The sequence below is a fragment of the Rhea americana genome, unplaced genomic scaffold (genome assembly GCF_003343005.1).
Source record: "Rhea americana isolate MKP2758 unplaced genomic scaffold, rheAme1 scaffold_286, whole genome shotgun sequence".
Taxonomy (NCBI): domain Eukaryota; kingdom Metazoa; phylum Chordata; class Aves; order Rheiformes; family Rheidae; genus Rhea; species Rhea americana.
The window spans coordinates 517,241-537,617 of NW_028186408.1; the positions used below are offsets into that span (position 1 = coordinate 517,241).

The 20,377-nt window shown below is 46.5% G+C and overlaps 1 protein-coding gene across 1 annotated transcript in view; it reads right to left on the reverse strand.

The window, feature by feature from the left end:
• The window catches only part of PLXND1 (plexin D1), a 95,448-nt gene that overhangs the window by 53,498 nt on the left and 21,573 nt on the right, over positions 1 to 20,377 (reverse strand). The window contains exons 5-11 of the mRNA XM_085308916.1: positions 17,536 to 17,667; positions 15,246 to 15,346; positions 14,450 to 14,579; positions 12,814 to 12,988; positions 11,223 to 11,331; positions 7,756 to 7,858; positions 1,239 to 1,343 (exon numbers count right to left, since the gene is read on the reverse strand). Coding sequence (XP_085165042.1) covers positions 1,239 to 1,343; positions 7,756 to 7,858; positions 11,223 to 11,331; positions 12,814 to 12,988; positions 14,450 to 14,579; positions 15,246 to 15,346; positions 17,536 to 17,667 — 855 coding nt within the window. The remainder of the gene's footprint in view (positions 1 to 1,238; positions 1,344 to 7,755; positions 7,859 to 11,222; positions 11,332 to 12,813; positions 12,989 to 14,449; positions 14,580 to 15,245; positions 15,347 to 17,535; positions 17,668 to 20,377) is intronic.

Here is a 20,377-nt window from a genome sequence, read left to right on the forward strand (position 1 = left end):
ACTTCATTTCCTATCAGGTTACATGTGGTATTGCTTCCTCTTTAGCCACCTCAAACACCCACAGAGGAAGAGCAATTTCTCGCCCTTTTCTGCTGATTGTAGAGGGGCACATCCTTATTTACAAAGGCCAGACCTTCTGCAGGAAACAGGAGCCCAAGCCAGAGCTTGGAGAGTCCTTTTTGCTGGTGCGCTGAGGAGAATGAGGTCTGGCGGAAGCACAGCTAACGCAACGTCTTACAGCTTCTTCCTGCAGCCCTCCCAAGATGTAAGCTTTATAACTCTACAAGCTTTCCCAAGCCATTTCATTTCCCTAAAAAAAAGCAGCGTTACCTGGCTGGCCAGTGTATAGATATCCTCCATAGGGATATCACAAACCAGACCYCCCAGGGCCTAGCTGAAGACTCGACCCAAAAAGACACAGGGCAGCTTCCTACAAATACCAGAGCTTAGTCAAATATTTTCCCATTGCCCAGATCCCCTACACTAAATTCCTCTGGTTTCTTCTGGTGTGAAACATCTCAGAAGGCAGCATTTGAGGTCCACTCCCACAGATTGTCCTATGACAATTCACATGCCAGAAAAATTCACAGAAAGGACTTCATGAAAAAGTTAAGTTAAAACATATTTCCTTGTCATATTCCAACAAGTTGCTTAGCTAGCACAGGGCATTCTGCCTGCAGTTCTGGGCTTCGTCCTTGCTTGTACTTTCATTTCTAACAGTGTCTCTTGCTTTTCCAGAAGCCACGGGGATGGACTTACATGCAGCTCTGCAAGGGTTCCCTTGCGAAAGCTGAATACCTGCACACTCTCTAGTTGGAAACAAATATCCACAAGGAAAATTAGACTTTTATGTCCCCCAAAGATTTTGTTCTGGTGACTATTTTACAAGGTGCATAAACCTCCTTTTTCCACGGGATGCGAAAGGTCTGTCATTAATTGCAGGAGCTCCCTGGAAAGTGTCTGTACACAAACTGCATTTCCCCTTGGCTTTGCCATGAAAGCTCACTTGCCATTGGGGTGGCTACTTTCCACYAGCATCTTTTGTTAACGCAGCTATTTCAGCTGCTAATATGAAGCGGGACTGGACCCATCACCTCATTCCTGGGGTAGAAATTAGCTTGTACTTAAAAATCCTTCAGCTGATTCCCGGCCTCCTAGCTGTACGTCAACATAGAATCACCTCATGAGCTAACATTAGCTCACTGTTACCTTTCTGCTCTTTCTAGAAACTCACTTACCTTTGGGAAAGTTGCATTGGCCAGTGAGATTATAATGTCTTGAGAAGCTCCTGTGGGCACTGGCTCTAAAGGGGCAGGTACAATCCGTGGACAGTCAATTTTCTCCTGTTATTTACAGAACAAGAAAAATAAAAGAGAGGTTAGCAAGGTATGCACTCAGCTTCTTCAGTGAAGAGATAGCGAGAAACACAGGGGCCTAATGATAAAATTCATTTCACACTGCAATCCATGAAAGTGAAATACCAAAAAGGCGCTGTGATGTAAACAGACGAGCAGCTCGACGTGGAGCCTTCCTCCCCGAGCCACCGGCTTTAGGTCCAGACCAAGACGGCACCGACTCACAATGCACAGCCTCTGCTGGCTGTTAGATAACCGTGAAACGGTGGCCTGGCTCCCGGGATGGCTTATCCACAGCCACCACGGACTGGTGCTCTCATCGGCAGTCAGCCAGGGCATGACAGGAATGAAATAAGCATCTCCCCCCGGCTCCTGAAAGGGCTCCTCTGCAGCACCTGGATGGCGGAAGGTCTCAGCTCTGAGCGATGGCGCTGTCAGTCCAGGACTTTTCACCCTTCTGCACTGCAATAAATGTGMTCCCGGATACAAAGCAAATCCATATGCACTACCTAGCTGCCACTCTGGGGCAGCTCGCTTATCACATGCACTTAAACGTTAGAAGAGGGGGCCGCAGTGACACTGAAGGGATGTGCTGCTTCGTACAACGGCAAACCTGCCAGTGCGACCCCCCTTTCCAGCAGGCAGCCAATGTCTCATACGCTGCAGTGCACATTTCTGCAAGCCCCTGCAGAGACTTCGCTTTCCAGTGGTCTCCTTTCTGCACATTACTATTTCAGAAGTGTGTGTGGGTTTATGTGTATGCGTGTGTGTGGAGGAAAGGGTATAATGAGCTGTAGGGGGCTTCAGGAAGGGGACTGCCACAGTAGGGCAGTTGAAATGAAAGGCCTAAATGAAGCTGAAAAATGATTTTAAAAGGTCATCTGTCCCCCTGCTTCTGTTCTCACTTTAAATTGATGGCTTAGGTACTGGAGCTGACTCAGAATCCAAATCTGCATGACAAGTCCATCCTGTTCACTCGTGAGATGTAAATTACCCTGCAAAGCTACAGGAAAAATGGAGCCAGATTCTCCATTGCCCCAGGGTATATCCAGATTAATGCCTTTGACAGTGGAGCCATTGGGGTAAACGACAACAAAATATTTGGCCCATTATACAGAATAATTTATAGCAGGCAAGATTTTCTTCTCACTTGCACTGAAGATTACCCCACCGTGACTCTGATGATGCCAATTCTGTTGTCCTTGATATGCGCTCACAAGAGGTAAGAGTCCGGCCTAACGCCGAGACGCAGAGCAGAGCGCATCCCCAGCGCTGAACGCACAGTGAGCATGACGTTCCTCTCTTGCCTTCCCCCAACTCAGCTAGAGGGTCAGGGAACTATCTGAAAATGCTTGTTTGACTATGGAAAACATGCTTCATTTCTTATCGAGACATTGATCTTAACCAAGCACAGTTGGTGCCGCCTGAACAAGGAGATTAAGTAACAGAGAGATGCACATGATAAGGGAAGTAAAACAACAAAGCAAAGCAATGGCGAGAGATTTCAGGCCCGAGTCTCCTCTACGAGAATCAGAGGAGTTAAAATAAAACCAGCAGGGGTATGGCTGCAAAATCATGCAAAAGCTCCTACGGGCTGAGGTGTCCTTGCATGTCACAGCAGCCAGCATAGCTTGCTAGATAAATACACTTCAGAGGACTGATTAACTTGTCGTCTTGCAGTGCTTTCTCCTGCTGTTCATCAGTGCTAAAATAGAGCTTTCCAGCTGATTAGATCACTCCTGTCTGGATCAGGAAGAAGGGTCTGAATGTTTAGAATGCTACAGATGAAGCCAGTATGACGCTGCCTTCCCAGCAAAACAGTTTTAAGGAGCACCCTGAAAACACCAGCAACACTTTTTTCCCCTTAAAGTTTAGACTGGGTGCAAATAACCATGTTTACAGGACTACACGTGCAGGACTACACTATTCTGCAAGTTGTTCTACTCCTATCAGTGGGAAGAGTATTAAAAAGGCCCACAGAGATAAAGCAGGAACATGCCTGAGCCAGGTGCAATATCCAGCTGCACTTCAAATCTGTAGTGAGAGATCAGAGGAGAGAAAGTAAGGAAAAGCATGCAGTTATCTTTGCCAAGATAGGTAATTCCAGCTTTAGTCCTTTGGTTTTTGCCTCACACAAAAGTAGATGGAAGCAGTATGTAGAAAAACCTAGTGAAACTTTCACTACGCCATGCCACGCTCCTGGAGACCTCTGTCCATGACTGTGGTTTTCTGCCTTCACCCAGAAGAGTATTTCTGGTGCCAATACTTGGCCACCCTGAGCCCGCTCTGTCCCATGCAGTCCAGGGGTGCAGCCCCACAGCCAGTCAAGCAGGTCCATTGTTGGGCTGTCAAGGTCCAACCTTCTGCCCACCCACATGCTCCTGTCCTCCCTGGCACTGAACAAGAGTGAGCACAGACAAGGCAGGGCTCTGGCAGCCTCAAGCCCACACGTCAGCTCATGGCAATCATATAGCTGTGGATCCCTTTACTATTCAAGGTATTCTTGGTAACATCAACTCAGTTTTATCTCGTTTCCTGCTCTTACTCCAGCATCAAGTGGTATTTTCCCGGCTCACTGCATGAAGATGCACCAGCAATCTGACCACACTAGCTGTCTGCACACGAGATCCCACATCCAGCACAGGCCTTTCAGCATGGGCTCCAGTTCTAAAATATGCACCGATATCTCTTTGGACATGGTGCTGCAGGTACACCTGGGCTGARCTGTGCAAAACATATTTCTCCTTTCTCTGCTAAATAACAGGTCTTCCCCATGTGTTTCAAGAAGCAGCTACACTTAAGTCAAAGGACACAAATGATTTTAGGCAATTGTGTAACTTTACAAGCCAGCAAAGTTGCAGTGGCTTCTCCAGGACAAAGTCAATTCGATAACATGAGACCTTTAAAAGTCCTCTTATCATCTAAGCTTTGCCCTTAGATTTAATGAGAAACACACTGTATACCAGCAGTGACTAAAAACATTGATTAAGGATTAATCTGCTGTGGTTCTCAGCCACCTCCTCTACAGTCCTGATGCCATCCACTGCCCCTCAGCTGTTCTCTTGAGGATGACAACTTGCATATCAACTTCTCCACCACAGATCTGTCTCCTCTTCTCCAGTTCAAAATCTTTGCTTCTAACAAGAGCTACACCTCATCTCCCACTCAGCAGCAGGAGCAGGCAGCTGTGTTCAGACACATGATACTTGGAAACAGGTACAAAGATCCGTAAGGTCATGCTTTCGCAGCAACCCGAGATGTGTGAACCGCTGCAGTAATGGTCCACCCAAATGCACGTACATGCTGAGATACAGAGTTTTGGTGTTGATTTGTCTCTTTAGAAACACAAGCTCTACTGTGAAGCACACTGACACTAAGGAACAGCTGCAGACTCAAGAGAAGCACTGGTCCGATAGCCAAATCCTGGAGGCATGAGGATGCTCTCACTCTGTCCCCCTCAGGCAGATCCCTGATGGGTCCAAGAAGCAGTGCTCAGATGGCAGGCTGCAGGTGGACCTCCAGATTTCTCTTCTGGGATGCAGCTCCCATGGGCTGGGCTGCCCTTGCTTGGTTACATCAACCCTCAGTGCTGCAGGCAGTTTGCTCCCTTGGCCACAGATGATTCCTGAGGCTAAAGAAGCAAGAGGCAAAGCTATGGCCAAGGGTCAGTTGCTCCTAGTGCAAATCCAGAGCCACTTTTCTATTCAAGTCAACAACTCCTGTAAASTCTGTGTTTACATCGCTGGGTGGGAATACAGCACGCCCACACGCAAGAGCTTGCCTGTGAATGGGGGAGAGGCAGGGGCTGAATACTAATCCCACTTCCCCTATCTCTGGSTTCCTTTTGTGCCTGTCGCTTGCTGCAAACGCAGGATACCTTCTGCAGGATTCTGCATGCGATCCCACACTAACACAGGCAAAGTTACAAACACAATGTAATGATTTGTCATCTTGGAAATGGCCTGCAGATCATTCCAAGCAGTGAAACGTGCTGCATATCTCTGCCAGAAGGTTATTTTTAGCATCACACGCTSTCTGTCTGTCTATGGTATTTTGAAATCATCCATCACTACTACGTCCGAGACTCGCAGCCCTCACTGGCAAATCCATCCATCAGGACAAAACAAAACAAGAGAACAGAAGGACCTCAGGAGGTGATCCAGAGAAACAGGCACTTGGACAGGCTTTGGACGGGTGGCTGTAGTCCACCCGCCCTCGCTGCCCTCCAACATGACCTGCCCTGGGAGCAGACTTGCCAAGGTTCTGCCAGGCCAAAGCTGCCAGTGCCTACAGGGAGCAGCCTTGGCTCTGCCAGCACGCCATCAGCCTTTGTGCCACAAGAACAAGGTTGTGCTGGAGCCCCGATCTCCATACAGCCTGCCCTGTTGAGCACTGCAACTAGTTCACATTGCATGCACGTGAAGCAGCTTTTAGATATTCTTATACCTTCAGATCTTCCTTTAGTCCTCCTCTCTTGTGCAGGTGGAGACCAGAAACAGCCTCATACAATTTCAGTGGATCAGTCCCCAACAACAAACTAAGGTTTTCAAGTGCTCAGCTCCCATGTAGACAATAAAATAAATATCCAGATATTTTTTGAAACTGCAACAATTTACAAAGTGAAGGGTGCTTTTTTAAGCTGTTCATTAGAAACAGTTAAGGCATTCATAAAAAAGCACAGTCCTTTCAGAAACAATTGACAAAACAGAAAGAAGGCTAAATCTGTCCTGAATTCTCAGAGAACAATCAAGCAGCTGCAACTCAACAGTGACAGGAAACATTTCATATTGTTTTTATATTAGACAATAATGTATGAAGTTGTATGAAGTTGCAATGTGTTGTCCATATCTGCCTCCCCTGTTTAACGCATTTGGACTGCTCTACCTATTTCCCATTAAAGGAGGCAGGATGTAAAGGGGCAGAGCTGCAAAGCTGCTGCAGCTCCGGGGTCAAGTCTGGAAGGTGAGAACAGGAAGTCTGACACAGGGGCCAAAGTACATAAAGGTGGCAAGCATGGAGAATCTCTGAAAAAGCTTAGATGAAGTTCAGAGCACCAGTGCCAAAGGAATACTCAATTTAAAGCATAAAAGATTGGCTTGGATCTACAGCAGACTGATTGCTAAAAAGCCAATTTTATTTAAATCAACTTCAATTTAAATTTCAGAAGCAGGAACACGCTGAGCCTCTGGGTTATTAGAAGCTATAATTTGGAAAGGGTTGATTTTCTCCTTTAGATGAGCTCTGCCAGTGTTGCTCTAGCAAATTACTAACGTACCACAACAAACTAGTAAAAGCTAAATGAATTGTAACATACTGCTGCATTTATTTTATTACTTAAATCTAGCCATCCCAAGGATATGGAGTAATAAGGCATTACTCCAGACACGAGAGGTATTAAAGAGCCAAGGGACATAGCCTGCTAAAATGACCAGGAACGCTCAATGCCTTCCATGGGAACTCCTCGTGCATGGGCATCTGCTCCCTGGCTTGCGAGCCTCGTCTCACGCATGCCGGTCAGCGCCAGAGAGGCAGGAGAAGGCGCTGGGCTCGATGGCTGGAAAGGGGAGCCCTGTCCACAGCTCAAGGGCGAGCACAGCCGACGCTCGCCTGCCCTGCCCACGTCCTGCTTCGCAGCATTTATGGGGACAAAGCGACGCACGAACTCCACTGCAACACACGCCTCAGCCGCTGCTGCGGCGGCCTGCAAAGGGGCCAGCGGGCGACAGAGGATGGCTACACCTTGTCAGGAGGCGCGTGGTGGAGGYTGACGCGTACTAATGCCTGCAGAGCCCTCCTGGAGGGGACCCTCCTGTCCCCGGGCTGCGCAACCGGCRGCACACGCGGGGCCGGGCTCCCCAACCCTGTCTCTGCCAGCACTTTTCCCTGTTCTCCAAGGAGTCTGTTCATCTCCTTTCACTTCAGCTTCCCCATCTGCTAAAAGGGGATCAAAACGTACCACACGGCATTCTAAAAATTACAGCGTGCTCAGCATATGCTAAATAAAGGGAAGCTCGAACTGGGGACCTTGACGTGAGATGGTCTGCACCCTGTCTCCAGCTCCCATGCTTATCCGTGTTTTTGGAGAACACTGCAAACATGGAACATGCAGAACAACACTTCAGAGGGGCCCTTGCAGCTCTCCATCTGCTAAGCACTTTAGAAATGCAATGTGTATTATTACATTACAAACTGCAGAGACTTACCCAAGGCCACACAGCAAGTCASTGATACAGAGAATCTCAGTTCTCTAAGCTGCCCCAACCCGTAACTGTAGAGTACGAGGGCAGAGCTGTAAAACTAAGGCCATCTGTTTCTGTTCCCCCAGGAAAAGAAGGAAAACAATAACAACAACATAGCAAAGTGGGAAGATCTCATAAAATAACAGTTTGATGGGCCTTACTTTCATCTGCAGCGCATCCTCACATTGTGAATGGTTGGAGACACACATGTACTTCGAGGGGCACCAGTAACACTTCCATCGGGTTGAGAGGCAGCTGGTGCATCTGAAATGCCAAAGGTGCAGTGAAAGCAGGGCAGATTTCAGGCTGCTCAGTGGAGTCAAACCTCAGGCAAATTAGAAATTTTCACACATTGTGTTCAATCTTTAATGGTGCCTAGGAAAAATCCATCTATTGGAGGTGCTGGCATTTTCTCTCTTCCTCTTACTGTTAGCTGTGACTGGAGATGAGGTCGGTCAGTCACGTCCTGAGGTTGTTCCCCAGCATGGTATCAAGATGGCTAACCCCACGGGGAAGGCAAGGCGACAGTGCCTGTGGCATAACCACCTGGGTCCTAGATCACAGAGAGATTCAGAGCTACCAGCTTTGCTCTCCTCCCCTATTTAATAAAAAATACACTTTTCCCCTTTGTCAGATTCTGCAGTCAGGCAGGCTAATTCGCCACAAAGGCTCTTCTCCATGGTTTTATGCAGGATGTGGGCTCTCACACTGGCAGGACCACTGAGTTCAAAACGATCAGACTACCTTGCTATATCCTTGAAACACACAGACTTCTGTGGGTGGAAGCCAGACCCTTCACCTCACCCCACCCCATCCCACCTGATGAAGGACACGTGGCTGCTCCCACGCAGCCCTGGAGCTGGAGAGGTGACTCAGCATGGCACACACATGGCTTGTTTGCCTGATTTGTCTTGCAAACAAGTAGACTTCTTCAGCTTTAAGCAGAACCAAGGATATCCACTGCATCTTTGTCCTCTCCCCTCTAGCTTGAGGCCCACTTCTCTTTCTGCTTCAACTCCTTCTCCCTGTGCAGTGTGGCCTTTCTCAGCTCACTCTTCYCCAGACCATTCAACAAGCTCTACAAGTCTCTTTCCCCTTCCAGCAGCCCAAGAACCAYGTGCTGCTGGTCTGTTAGCTGCTTTGGACTCCACATCACATCCCCAGTGCCCACAGACTCTGCTTCCTGCAAACTCGCTTCTTAGTTTTCAGTCTGAGGGATTGGTTAGAAACTGTTCTTTGAGTATGTCAGAGGGCAACCACAGATGATGAGATGCTTTCTAGAAGTGGGTGGAGATGGATAGGGCCATTCAGCAATCAGAAGGCATGAGTTTGGGTCTTGCCTAACCTTTCTGCAGGGAGAAACCCTCCCTCCCCTTGGCACATCACAATCTACATGCTTCCACAAAAGCCTCAGGCCCTGACTTGTCCCCAAAGGACATTCCATATTCCTATGACCTGCTGACAATGGCTACACTACAAATAACCAACATTAGCTTAAATGCAAATGCAATCTTAGAATCATAGAATCAGTAAGGCTGGAAGGGACCTCTGGAGATCATCTAGTCCAACCTCCCTGCTCAGCAGGGTCACCTAGAGCATGGTAGACAGGGTTGCATCCAGGTGGGCCTTGATATCTCCAGACCAGGAGACTCCACAACCTCTCTGGGCAACCTGTTCCAGTGCTCTGTCACTTGCACAGTGAAGAAATTCCTCCTTACGTTCAGACGGAACTTCTGTTGTTCAATTTCTGCCCATTGCCTCTTGTCCTGTCACATGGGACAACTGAAAMGAGTTTGGCCCCGTCCCCTTGACACCCTCCCTTCAGGTACTTGTACACATTGATAAGATCCCCCCTCAGGCGTCTCTTCCCCAGCCTGAACAGGCCCAACTCTCGCAGCTGTTCCTCACAGGGCAGATGCTCCAGCCCTCTGATCATCTTCGTAGCCCTGTGCTGGACTCTCTCCAGTAGCTCCATGTCTCTCATGTCCTGGGAAGCCCAGAACTGGACACAATACTCGAGATGAGGCCTCACCAGGGCTGAGGAGAGGGGCAGGATCACCTTCCTCAACCTGCTGGCAACAGTCTGCCTAATGCACCCCAGGAGACCATTGGCCTTCCTGGCCACAAGGCACATTGCTGGCTCATGGTCAACTTGTCATCCACCAGCACTCCCAGGTCCTTCTCTGCAGAGCTGCTCTCCAGAAGGTCAGCCCCCAGCTTGTACTGGTGCCTAGGGTTATYTYTCCCTARGTGCAGGACTCTGCACTTGCCCTTGTGGAACCTCAGGAGGTTCCTCTCCGCCCAGCTCTCCAGCCTGTCCAGGTCTCTCTGAATGGCAGYACAGCCCTCTGGTGTGTCAGCCACTCCTCCCAGCTTGGTATCATCAGCAAACTTGCTGAGGAGGCACTCTGTCCCCTCATCCAGGTCATTGATGAAGAAGTTGAACAGGATGGGACCCAGTACTGAGCCCTGGGGAACTCCACTAGCCACAGGCCTCCAACTAGACTCSRCRCCACTGATGACAACACTCTGAGCTCTGYCTTTCAGSCAGTTCTCAATCCACCTYRCTGYCYACTCATCTAACCCACACCTCCTGAGCTTCTCTAGGAGGATGTKAKGGGAGACTGTGTCAAAAGCCTTGCTGAAGTCAAGGTACACAACATCCACTGCTCTCCCCTCATCTACCCAGCCAGTCATTCCATCACASAAGGCTWTCAGATTGGCTAAGCAGAATTTCCCCTTGGTGAATCCATGCTGGCTGCTCCTGATCACCTTCTTTTCCTCCCTATGTCTGGAGATGACATCCAGAATGAGCTGTTCCATCACCTTTCCAGTGATGGAGGTGAGGCTGACCAGCCTATAGTTGCCTGGGTCCTCCTTCTTGCCCTTYTTGAAGGCTGGAGTGGCACTGGCTTTCTTCCAGTCCTCAGGCACCTCTCCAGTTCTCCAGGACCTTTCAAAGATGACGGAGAGCGGCCTGGCAACAACATCGGCCAGCTCCCTCAGTACCTGTGGGTGCATCCCATCCGGGCCCATGGATTTGTGGATGTCTAGTCTGCCCAGAAGGTCTCTAATCCTATCCTCCTGAATCAAAGGAAAGTCTTCCGTTCTCAAGACTTTCTCCCTAATGTCCAATCTTCCCCAATACCCTTTCCCTCGTATTGCCCTGCAGACTCCCAGATGGGATTCATTAGGAAGATTAGTTCAGTGCTCTAAGGGTTAACAGAACAAGTTTTGTATAAAAATAATATTCGCATTGGGGGGTGGGGGGAAGCCAAAATGTCCAGATGGCTTGAGACGCTGCTAGGACCCTTCCTTTGTAAATCCCTGGCAGTGCAACAACTACATTCCTGCCAAATCCTGCCCAGGCCTCAAACTGTCCCACTGGCAGGGAGACTGCTCTCACTCAATTAACCCCGCGCAGTGAGGGTCTTCAGACTGTGCACATACACCTTTTCAGTTTTGAACTGCTCAATTTACCCTGGTGCAAAGGAGCAGGGGATGCAACCACCTGTTCTAACCTGAGCCACTGCAGCATCACCTACTGCCCGTCAACACCATGCCACCCCTCCCCTCCCCAGCAAAACTCCTTTGGCAGCTCAGCTGCGTGTAAATTACAATCACTTACGCTCTCTTTGGGTAAATGTTTCCAGTTCTTTTGCAATCGTAGATGGTGAAATTGGCCCAGATAATATTTTTGTTGTTGACCCGGAGAGCAGTTTCGACGATCACGTGATCTGAAAGAATCAAGCCAAAAAATACTGGACTGCAAGAGCCTCTCATTCGTACTCAGTCTTAGAAGACAGGACCAACCCTTGGGAAAACAACATCTAAMTCTGATTTGTTTTCTCTAGGGCTTCCTTCGAGTTGCATTTCAGAGCTTGGACCATTCATCTTTTGCCCTCTGACCTGAAACTCTTCACTCTTAAATCAACGCTTTACACCACCCTCACCAGGAAAGAACATTGCGACTTTCAGCAGAAAATTCTAACATGTTTTGCAAGTGTTAATTAGCAGAGTTAATWATTGTCTTAGCTTACAGTAGGTGCTAAATGATTTTTTTTWAAAAAAGGTAATTAAAACATGTGAGTTAACATGTTTTAAAACCCCACTCATTTTCCTCATGCCAACAAACCAGAAAAGAGTAGAAACTCCATTTTTAACTACTTAATATTGGTATACTAGCCCTCCTCCTCGCAGACTGCTTCATTTGCCCCCCCTTCAATTTTGCCACAAAAGTACCAGGGACAAGAGACAATGCCTCTTTCAGGGGATGTACAATAAATCAGTGCACTGGATTCCAGAAATTCATTTGGATACTGCTGTAACAAACAATACAAAACAGTTAACGATCTTCCATTCTTTGGATAGATATGGTGAAAAACAATGCAGCTTTACAAACTTGCCTATAGGAAGTGGGATTTTCAAAATGACTAGCTAATTCCTCTCCTACTGAAGTCAACCTTCTTCAATAAAGCATTCACTCCAGTCTTGAAAGATACAAATTTAGTACGCACTTAAGTCTGAATTGCAGTATCAAACTTTTCAGAAGGAGTGTAAAACTGGAGTGTCTCAGTTTCTATCTAGCCAGTATCAGATCTTGTAAGCCTGACTTTCAAGTCCTAGTTGACTTCAACCAGAACTGCAGGTGCTCATCACCTCTAGAACATAGCTTCCAGGTAGCCGCAAACTGGGCATTCAGTCTTGGCAGTATCTAAGATTAGGGGGAATACTAGCAGATCTCTGTCTGGCTTTTGATTAGACAAATAGGATTACAGTTCCTGAGCTTTCTCTAGGTGCATATTTGCTTTTCTTCTGAAATTTCTCCTGAAAGGTAGTGCATATTTAGAAGAGAAATTAAATAGGAACATCTGAAAATGGCGATATTATTTCTACCAGAGTAAAACTTATTTATTTTAATACTTACTGAATTTAAAGCAGAAGCTTTTAGTCAGACAACAAAAGATAAATCTTAATAAGTAAATGAACTGGCTTTTGAATTCTGCTATTTGAACCAAAAATTGATAGATTTGAAAATTCTGTCAATTAAAGTTAAGATGGTGGGACTCCCAAATTTTGAAGTGACGTGGCCTATAAAATAGAAACAACCTCCCCCAGCCACATGCATTATTTGCACATGCAATTTAAAAATATTTAAAAATGAAAAGAAAAATTATTTCCAAAAAAAGTGGTTAGAATGTTTGTTTTCCTCTACATACCTTGGTTGTCTGGAAATGCTGGATATTTTTCTCGTGGAAGTAAACTGCAATAAATGAATTGGTTTACATCATCTCTGGCAACTCTGGCTACCGTGTGGATATTATTCCCATAATCACATGATATGTTTGTTCCATTCAGGTTTGGGATTGTCCCATTTATTTGTATTATCAGAGCCTATATTTGGACAAAAAAAATCCATTGTTATTGTAAAAAWTTCTATAGAGAGTTTGAGAATGATTTGCAAGCTTTTTATAGGCTAGCAACTCCAGCACAAGTCTACTGATAGCTATTTACTTCCTTTTCATATGTTTTAAATTCCAAAAGCCATATACATACAAAAATTTGCTTCAGTAGTAAAATCTGTCACTAGGAATTTCAACAAATGCAGCTGGTATGTTATCAGCTGGCATTAAAAACTAGCCAAGGACTTTAGTCGATGCTCAAAGACACAAAGAAAGTAAAGGCTAAACTCTCCCCATCTGTCCAAGCTGTCCTCAGCCGCCTCTGCCCGGACAYGTCCCTTTCTGCTCAGCTCCCCCACTGCCTTAGAGAGGGGCTGGTGCATCTCAGCTGCTCCCAGGGAAGCCCCAGGCAGCTCCAGGAGGAGGAGGAGGAAGAGTAGAGGGTAGGGCAGAAAACAACCTACACACCCACAATCCCTGCTTTCAAGTGTCTAAACCTTCTAGCTCACATCAGTCCATCATTCAAGGAGCCTTCGACAGGGAGATCTCCCCCACCCATCAGAGAATTCATGCAACTCTGGTGTGAGGGCTGCTCCCAGCCAGCAGGAAGACATTAACGACCGCCTTCTGGGCTACACTGGGACTGAACGGGCTTCAGGTGGTTTCTTTTGCTGTCCATCACCAAGGTGAAGGAACTGAAGGTTTAGCAGAAAATGAACCCCTTTGCAGAGGATCACAGTCCTGGCTTGCACAGCCCTGCTGCGTCCACTGGCGTTCCCTCACTGGACCCTCTAACCACACTGCTATGCATTAAAAGCAGAAACCAAACTGGTGTTCAAGGTCTTGTGGATTGCTGATCTAAGTTCCTTCTCTCCAGCTCTGTTCCTGCACTCTGGCCCCTACTGTTGCCTGTTTATAAGCCATTTCCTGTGTTAGGGTTTGTCAAGGACTTTGGCACAAAAAAAATTTTGCCATTGGAGGAGGGTCTGTCTCTAAACAAAAACCACCAAAATTATGGGCACTTCTATTAAACATTTTTGCATATTAAATCTTACTTTTGGTAGATAAAATGCTTTCATGAAAATTTTAAATAAATATAATTAAATTATTGTTAAAAATAGTAACAATACAAAAACAAAAAAAGAACTGATTTAGCTGCTTGCAGCTGGTCATCCGTATTTTGATCATGGTAAGATATTCCAGTGGGTCTAAATAGTTTAGCAGCTTTAGAAGTTCTGTTCACCTGCTGATTTCCTGCTGAAATCTGCTGATTTCCAGGATGTCACTTTTAGGTGCTTCTGAAAATCTTGCCCTGATGCTATAGCATACAGCCGAGCTCAGCACGCCCCACAAGCCAGCTCAGAGCTCTGCAGGAGTGCTGCTATGTATGAGTGCAGGTAATGACTCTATGGGATGCTGCACGTTATTAATTTAGGATCCATATCAAACGTACCGGGTTCTCTTTGTCGATATTTATTTCGGACTCCAAGATGGTCATGGAAGGGCACTGCTGCACTCCTTCGCTTGCACTCGCCCAGAAATTGGCCTCAGTGAAATTTGCACACTCGTGCTGCAGCGAACACCTGTAATAGACAGGAGAACAATTTATGGTTGATCATTTTTAAGACAGTTGATAAAGATGTTGAAATCGTTACAAGAAAAGATCCCAAGAAAAACTTGTGCTCGCATCTTTTTCCTCCATTCACACAGTTAAGTCTAAAGCTTTGCTGCTATATTTAAAGTGTCTGGTTGTCATGATGAGAGCGTGTACTCCCATTAGCATGAGCAGAATACCTGGTTTAGTATGGAAGACAGCATGCCACACTGAATATAAAATAGAAAAGGAAAAGGTGACATTTTGTTCGACTGGTTTCACTTGTAAATGTGGAGTCCAATTTTGTTAACTACTTTCTGAATATGGATTGTCTCCTACTCAAAAATAATTGCAGAGGTAAAATATGGTCTTTAACTAGGTGTTGGCTCTCGCAGTCCCATGCTTGCATGCCTGCAAGCTATTCTTTGCACTGGCAACTGACTCCAGGCATAACAACACAGTTAGAGTCAAACCATGGCTCAAAAGTGCTTCTCAACAGTTTGAGACCAGATTTAATTGTTTTAAAAAGCCCTGCATGTATTTGGCAAAGAATAGACAGTAATGCAATTGCACAGAAATACGAAAAGCACCAAAAATTCAGGGCTGGACTAGCCAAAGAATACACCAAAATGCACTAAGACTCAGTAAGTCCTACCTGGTCTCCATAGTGCACCACCCACAATACGCATCAGCTGCAGCCAGGCACTCCGTACAGGTCGCATACTGGTTGCAGGTAGCCACCTTCACTCGAGTCATCTGCATGACAACAGTACTATTTCTTCAACACATTTTAAGACAAAACAGAAGTACTCCAACTGATTGGGATGTGCTGATATGGCCAAGTGCAGCTCATACTGAGATGCCAGAGAGTGTCAGATTACTTTACCAATTAACCTAGAACAAGCATTAGCAGATATACACCAAAGAGCAAAACTCAACCCTACCCTCCCTCTCCACCGTAGACCTCTGTCCGAGGTGGTGCACAAGGTGCACACCATGCGCAGAGGACTGGCGTGGGTAGTTACATGCTACGGTGCCCCGGGGGCAAGCCACGTACCCACGTGGACATGCTACCAGCGCYGGGCTGGGAAGTGCATGCAGGAGACGGGACTTGTCAGTGCAGGAGTCACTTTTAGCCAGCATTTTTGAACTAGATGTATGATGGCAAGATTACAGAAAGTGACACAACACCCTTTTGATGATTCAGATGGAGACGGTTTGGGTCACAGTTTCACAACTTATCCCTCGTTGTGAAAAGTTCTCATTCAAGCTTAGAAAGAAATCCCTTCTAGACAGTGTCTGGCTATTTATAAAATGACCAGAAGGTAAAATCATTTAGAAAACCTTAATTTACAAGGAAATCCAAGTACCTCTACTGACTTGCACTGCAAGAACATTTAGAGGGAAAGCATTTATTAGTTTCTGATTTTTCCTCCTCGATTTCTAAACATTTGAGAAGGAAAAATCAAGTAATTTGATAATTTATGGACTAACATCATTTGCTGAGAGCCCTAAGCTCCCAGCAGACAAGAGCACCTCAGACAGTTGGCTCCTTGGCCTGATTCTCTCATTGCCTGCTGTGGTTTCCTCCTCCTACATATGTGTTATGCTCAGCTTCCTGCACACAAGCCTGTCAAGTTCCCAGGGAGCTTCCCAAATGCAAATTCCATTGGGGAAAAAAATAATAATTAAAAAAAATAACTCATCTGATCTACTGGAAAAGAAACAGATGAGAGCACCACGAGTGTGGCACTCAGGGTTTTAACAAGCCAGAAACGAGGTCCACAGCATGGTCTGGGTTTTGAGAGTTTGAGAAGGTCTGAAATACCAGCTAAAGAGGTATCTTGGGAGAGTTCTGTAAAATGATAACGACCCATCTGCAGGGACTTAGGGCTTGGAAAATATAAATGTAACATGTAACATTTGTGGCTGTACATCTGTTTTGACAGATTAAAACACAATTCAGGACAAATCACCAGAGCTTGAAGCACTTAGCTCTGCCTTCCTCCTCTGCTCAGTTGGCAGAAATGAGCCTGTCTGTTTCTACCTGCTGCGGCACTCCCAGGTCTCTGACAAGACCGCTCCTAGCCATCCCCACCTTCTCTAACCTGCAAGATGGGTTATACAGAAACCTGCCCGAAAGATCATTTCTGACAAGCAGATTTTTGTTTGTAGGAACTTTCAAAAGCCTCCTTAAAGACTGTGCACARTATTTCTGGTTTTCTAGGAAGGACCAGCCTCTGCTTATTCCTGAAGTCCTGTAGACATGACTGGTTAAGATACCTTTCACTGTTCTTTTTATCTCACCAACACAGAGATAAGAAAGCCACAGTGGCCAGCAGAAACCTTCACTATATCTTGCCCAAACTCCAGTGAATCATTACATGGCAGGAAAATAAAATCTATGCACCTTTTAAATACATTTTGCACTAGGACTAAGGCTGGAAAACYGTAATTTAATTCCCCAGTGCATTCAGCAGTTGGAAGACACAAAGATCCAAACTACATCTGAATCTGGACACTTAAACAGTCCAAAGCAACTGCAAAAGCAGAACCCCTGCAGCCTTTTGTAACAGGTTTTGAAACGTGGACTCCCTGCTGTGCTACCAGGTTCTGTGCAGAAATGCGAGTACCAGCATGCAGACTAGACAAATGGCTGCACTCAGAATCTTACTAATTTGCAGAAATTAAATAGTTAATGGAAACAGCCTGTTCTGTACGACTTCCACTCCAGGTAGGAGAGCCAAAAGATACAGGTATACCTTCTAGAAGGTCTGAGCCAAGGTGAGGGGCAAACTTTGGCATCACAATCAACCTCTTAACTTTTCAGGTCTGCTGGTTAATATTAAATATTATTGTTCCTCTCTGCCCTCAACTTAACATTGAACACTAAATCAAATGCATTGTGTTCAAAGAACTGTCTTCCTGAAGAACAAACATCTCACCTGATAGGATGTCATCAGATAGAGGTAACTGGAATCAGAAGGATCAAACTGCATGATAGGATGAACAGGCTCTCCATAAGCCACTGAAATGGATCTCCTGCTAATGATCTTCATGGAACTGTCCAGATTAATCTATAATGAAAAGAAGCCATTTACTGAGACCACATTTCAAACATGGGGAGGAGATGATGATTTCTCTGTCACAAACAAGAATCAAAACGGTATCTACCAATGCTCTGCTCAAAGCATTGTAAATCTCTAAACGCTTTGTTAGCTCTGCACAACACAGCTTTTTTACCGAAAAGCCAGTGCCATGGTAAAAGRGAAGACACTAAGTGGTCCAGAAAGCAGATGCAATGGCCAGGAGCACTGTCTACTGATGAACAAACCTCACATCCCTTGATCTTTCTGGTTCAAAAGCCTCTGTTAAACACAGATTGCCTGGAAAACTTCTTGTCTAAGGCTCTATCCACRGCATGACTTGATTAGATGACTGTTTTCAAGTTAGTGCAACATCAGCATGCCACAGCGATGTTACACTTGTTACACTTGTTACCCTAACATAAACATCTTCAGTCTTTAGCCCTCATTACATAAGTCCTCCCTACTGTTACGAAGAACATTTTATTCCCAAAGCTTAGCGAAAACAGGGAAAATCAGCAATGTGGCTGTATAAGATGGCATCCCCTACTCCCTGCATACTTGAAAAATATGTGCTGTCATTTCTGGCTAAAAGAAGCTCGTATGCCTGTTAACTCCAGAAGACCATGACAGCTGCAGGAAGGGAGCTGACTTCTACCTTGCCTCATGAATCACCAGCTAAACCGCTGGCAGTGATGGAAGAGGCAGCAAAGAATCAGCCTGCCTTTCAGATCCCAGAACGTCTTGGCATTTGACTTGAAAACTCAGCAAATTAAATGTGGCGTTGCTGAAAGGAAATAACAATAGAGCTGCACATTTTGCACGACAGTCGCTTTTCAGCCTAAAACAGAAAGGGAGTGAGGAAAATTCCTACCCGCTTTCTAGCAAGGAAAGGCAATAATTTTAAGGACCAATATGCCTCTTCTCTCTAAAGGCAGTATTAATTAACATTGAATTCATTAATTATTATATTAGAGGAGCATCCACATGTCCTACTAAGATAGCTCACACACACAGGGCTTCCTTGTACTGCCACGCAAACACTGCAAGCTACTATGCACAAAAAGGGAGCTATCATTATCCCCATTTTGAAAACTAGCTATCAAGAAACTAAATAATTTGTCAGAAATTACCTAAGATGTCTGAGAAGTGAGCCCTGAAKCCTTTCATTTTAGCTTTCAGACCATCCTCTTTTTCTTCTTGCTAAGATTTTTTCTAACTCTTGGCTGTTTCTAGGCTCTATCCCTAGGTCCCCCTGCCTCGTGGGCCTTGTTCACACTTGCTTTTCAGTCCTCACGTGCTTTGCGCTGTATCTACATAGAGGTGCGGCTCTGCCTGGTGCAAGGAGCAGCGGCAGCGCAGACAGAGAGACCATCGCCCCTCGCCGCGGAGYGGGGCTGGATAACGTGCCCAAGGCCACCAGCCCACACGAGCMACTGCATCCCCATTTTGGCTACATTAGCGGTAGCGGGAGTGTAGGGGGAAACGGTGAGAGCAGAGGTAGCCTGAAAGACGAGCCACGGAGGAACAAATCTGGGTGAAATTCTGAATAATTCCATCAGAGTGGCTCTTTCTACAGACTTTCAGAACTTGATGGGGAGGTGACTTGCGAGAATGCCAATCCCTCGTAAGCCCCGTCTCCCTAAAGGACGCTGCACCCCGCCGCACCTTCACGCTGGCCGCTGCCTTCCAAGCGCTGTGCTTGCTTTGTTGGATGTGGCAGAGATAACGGCCCTCGGGAAACGCCCGTCTGCAGCCTATCTGGTTAATTCCCCATGCACTTGGCAGCCATAATTGCTGCTGGCAGGAGCTGGTCAAACACTATTTCTGCCCCTTTGCTGTCTTTTCTCAGGCAGCAAATCTGAATGATAACTCACACAAAGTATCTGCATCCCGTGCCAAATAACAAGGAGCCCCGAAGGTAAAAGGGCTTCTGGTTATGCAGCTGTGTCACAGAATTAGATTAGAGCTATCTGAGCAAATTATCCTAGCAAAGGGTAGCCAGGAGCCTCTCTCTAATGGAGGCTCAGCAGATAAGGCTGCTTTCTCTGAAACGGTAATAGAAGCAGAGTTGTTAACACCACACGAGCACGGGCCCCTCCGCGCGCAGTGCATGCTCTCCCCAGGCTGGTGCACTGCCCACCCTCGAGGATCACCTGCCCCTGCAGGCAAAAACCAACGCGGTGAGTTTCTTTGGTTTCCACTTTTCCACCAGGAGCACTTGGAAGCAAGGGAAGAGCAGATACCAGCCATGATTCTCCTCCGGGGCTTTTTCCCCTTCTCCTCTATGGACTTTTGATGCTGAGACTGCACCAAACTCTCGGGACTGGCTGGAATCAAGACTTTCTTTGKTAAAGTTCAAGCACTAAGGTAAGGAAACCTCGGCCTTGCACCTTGGCTCTAGAGATGGGGATTGGATTGCCCTCCACTGCATTTCAGCTCTACCAGRCGCAGGGATTCACGCTTGCTCTCGACTCAGCACGGGTGAAGTATCGCTTGGTGATTCCCCTGCCTACACGGAGCCTTGAAAAGCCTCAGCTCAAAGGGAGAATTTATTAGGAGAGCTGTTAATAATTAAGTGCCGTGCGATGACGTTTCCAGCGCAGGCTGCACCGCGCGCATCCGCCCCCGTGGCGGCCTCGAGCAGCGCTCGGGAGACGCCGGCCAGCCGGCAGCGCGCGCCGCGGAGCGCGAGGCGCCG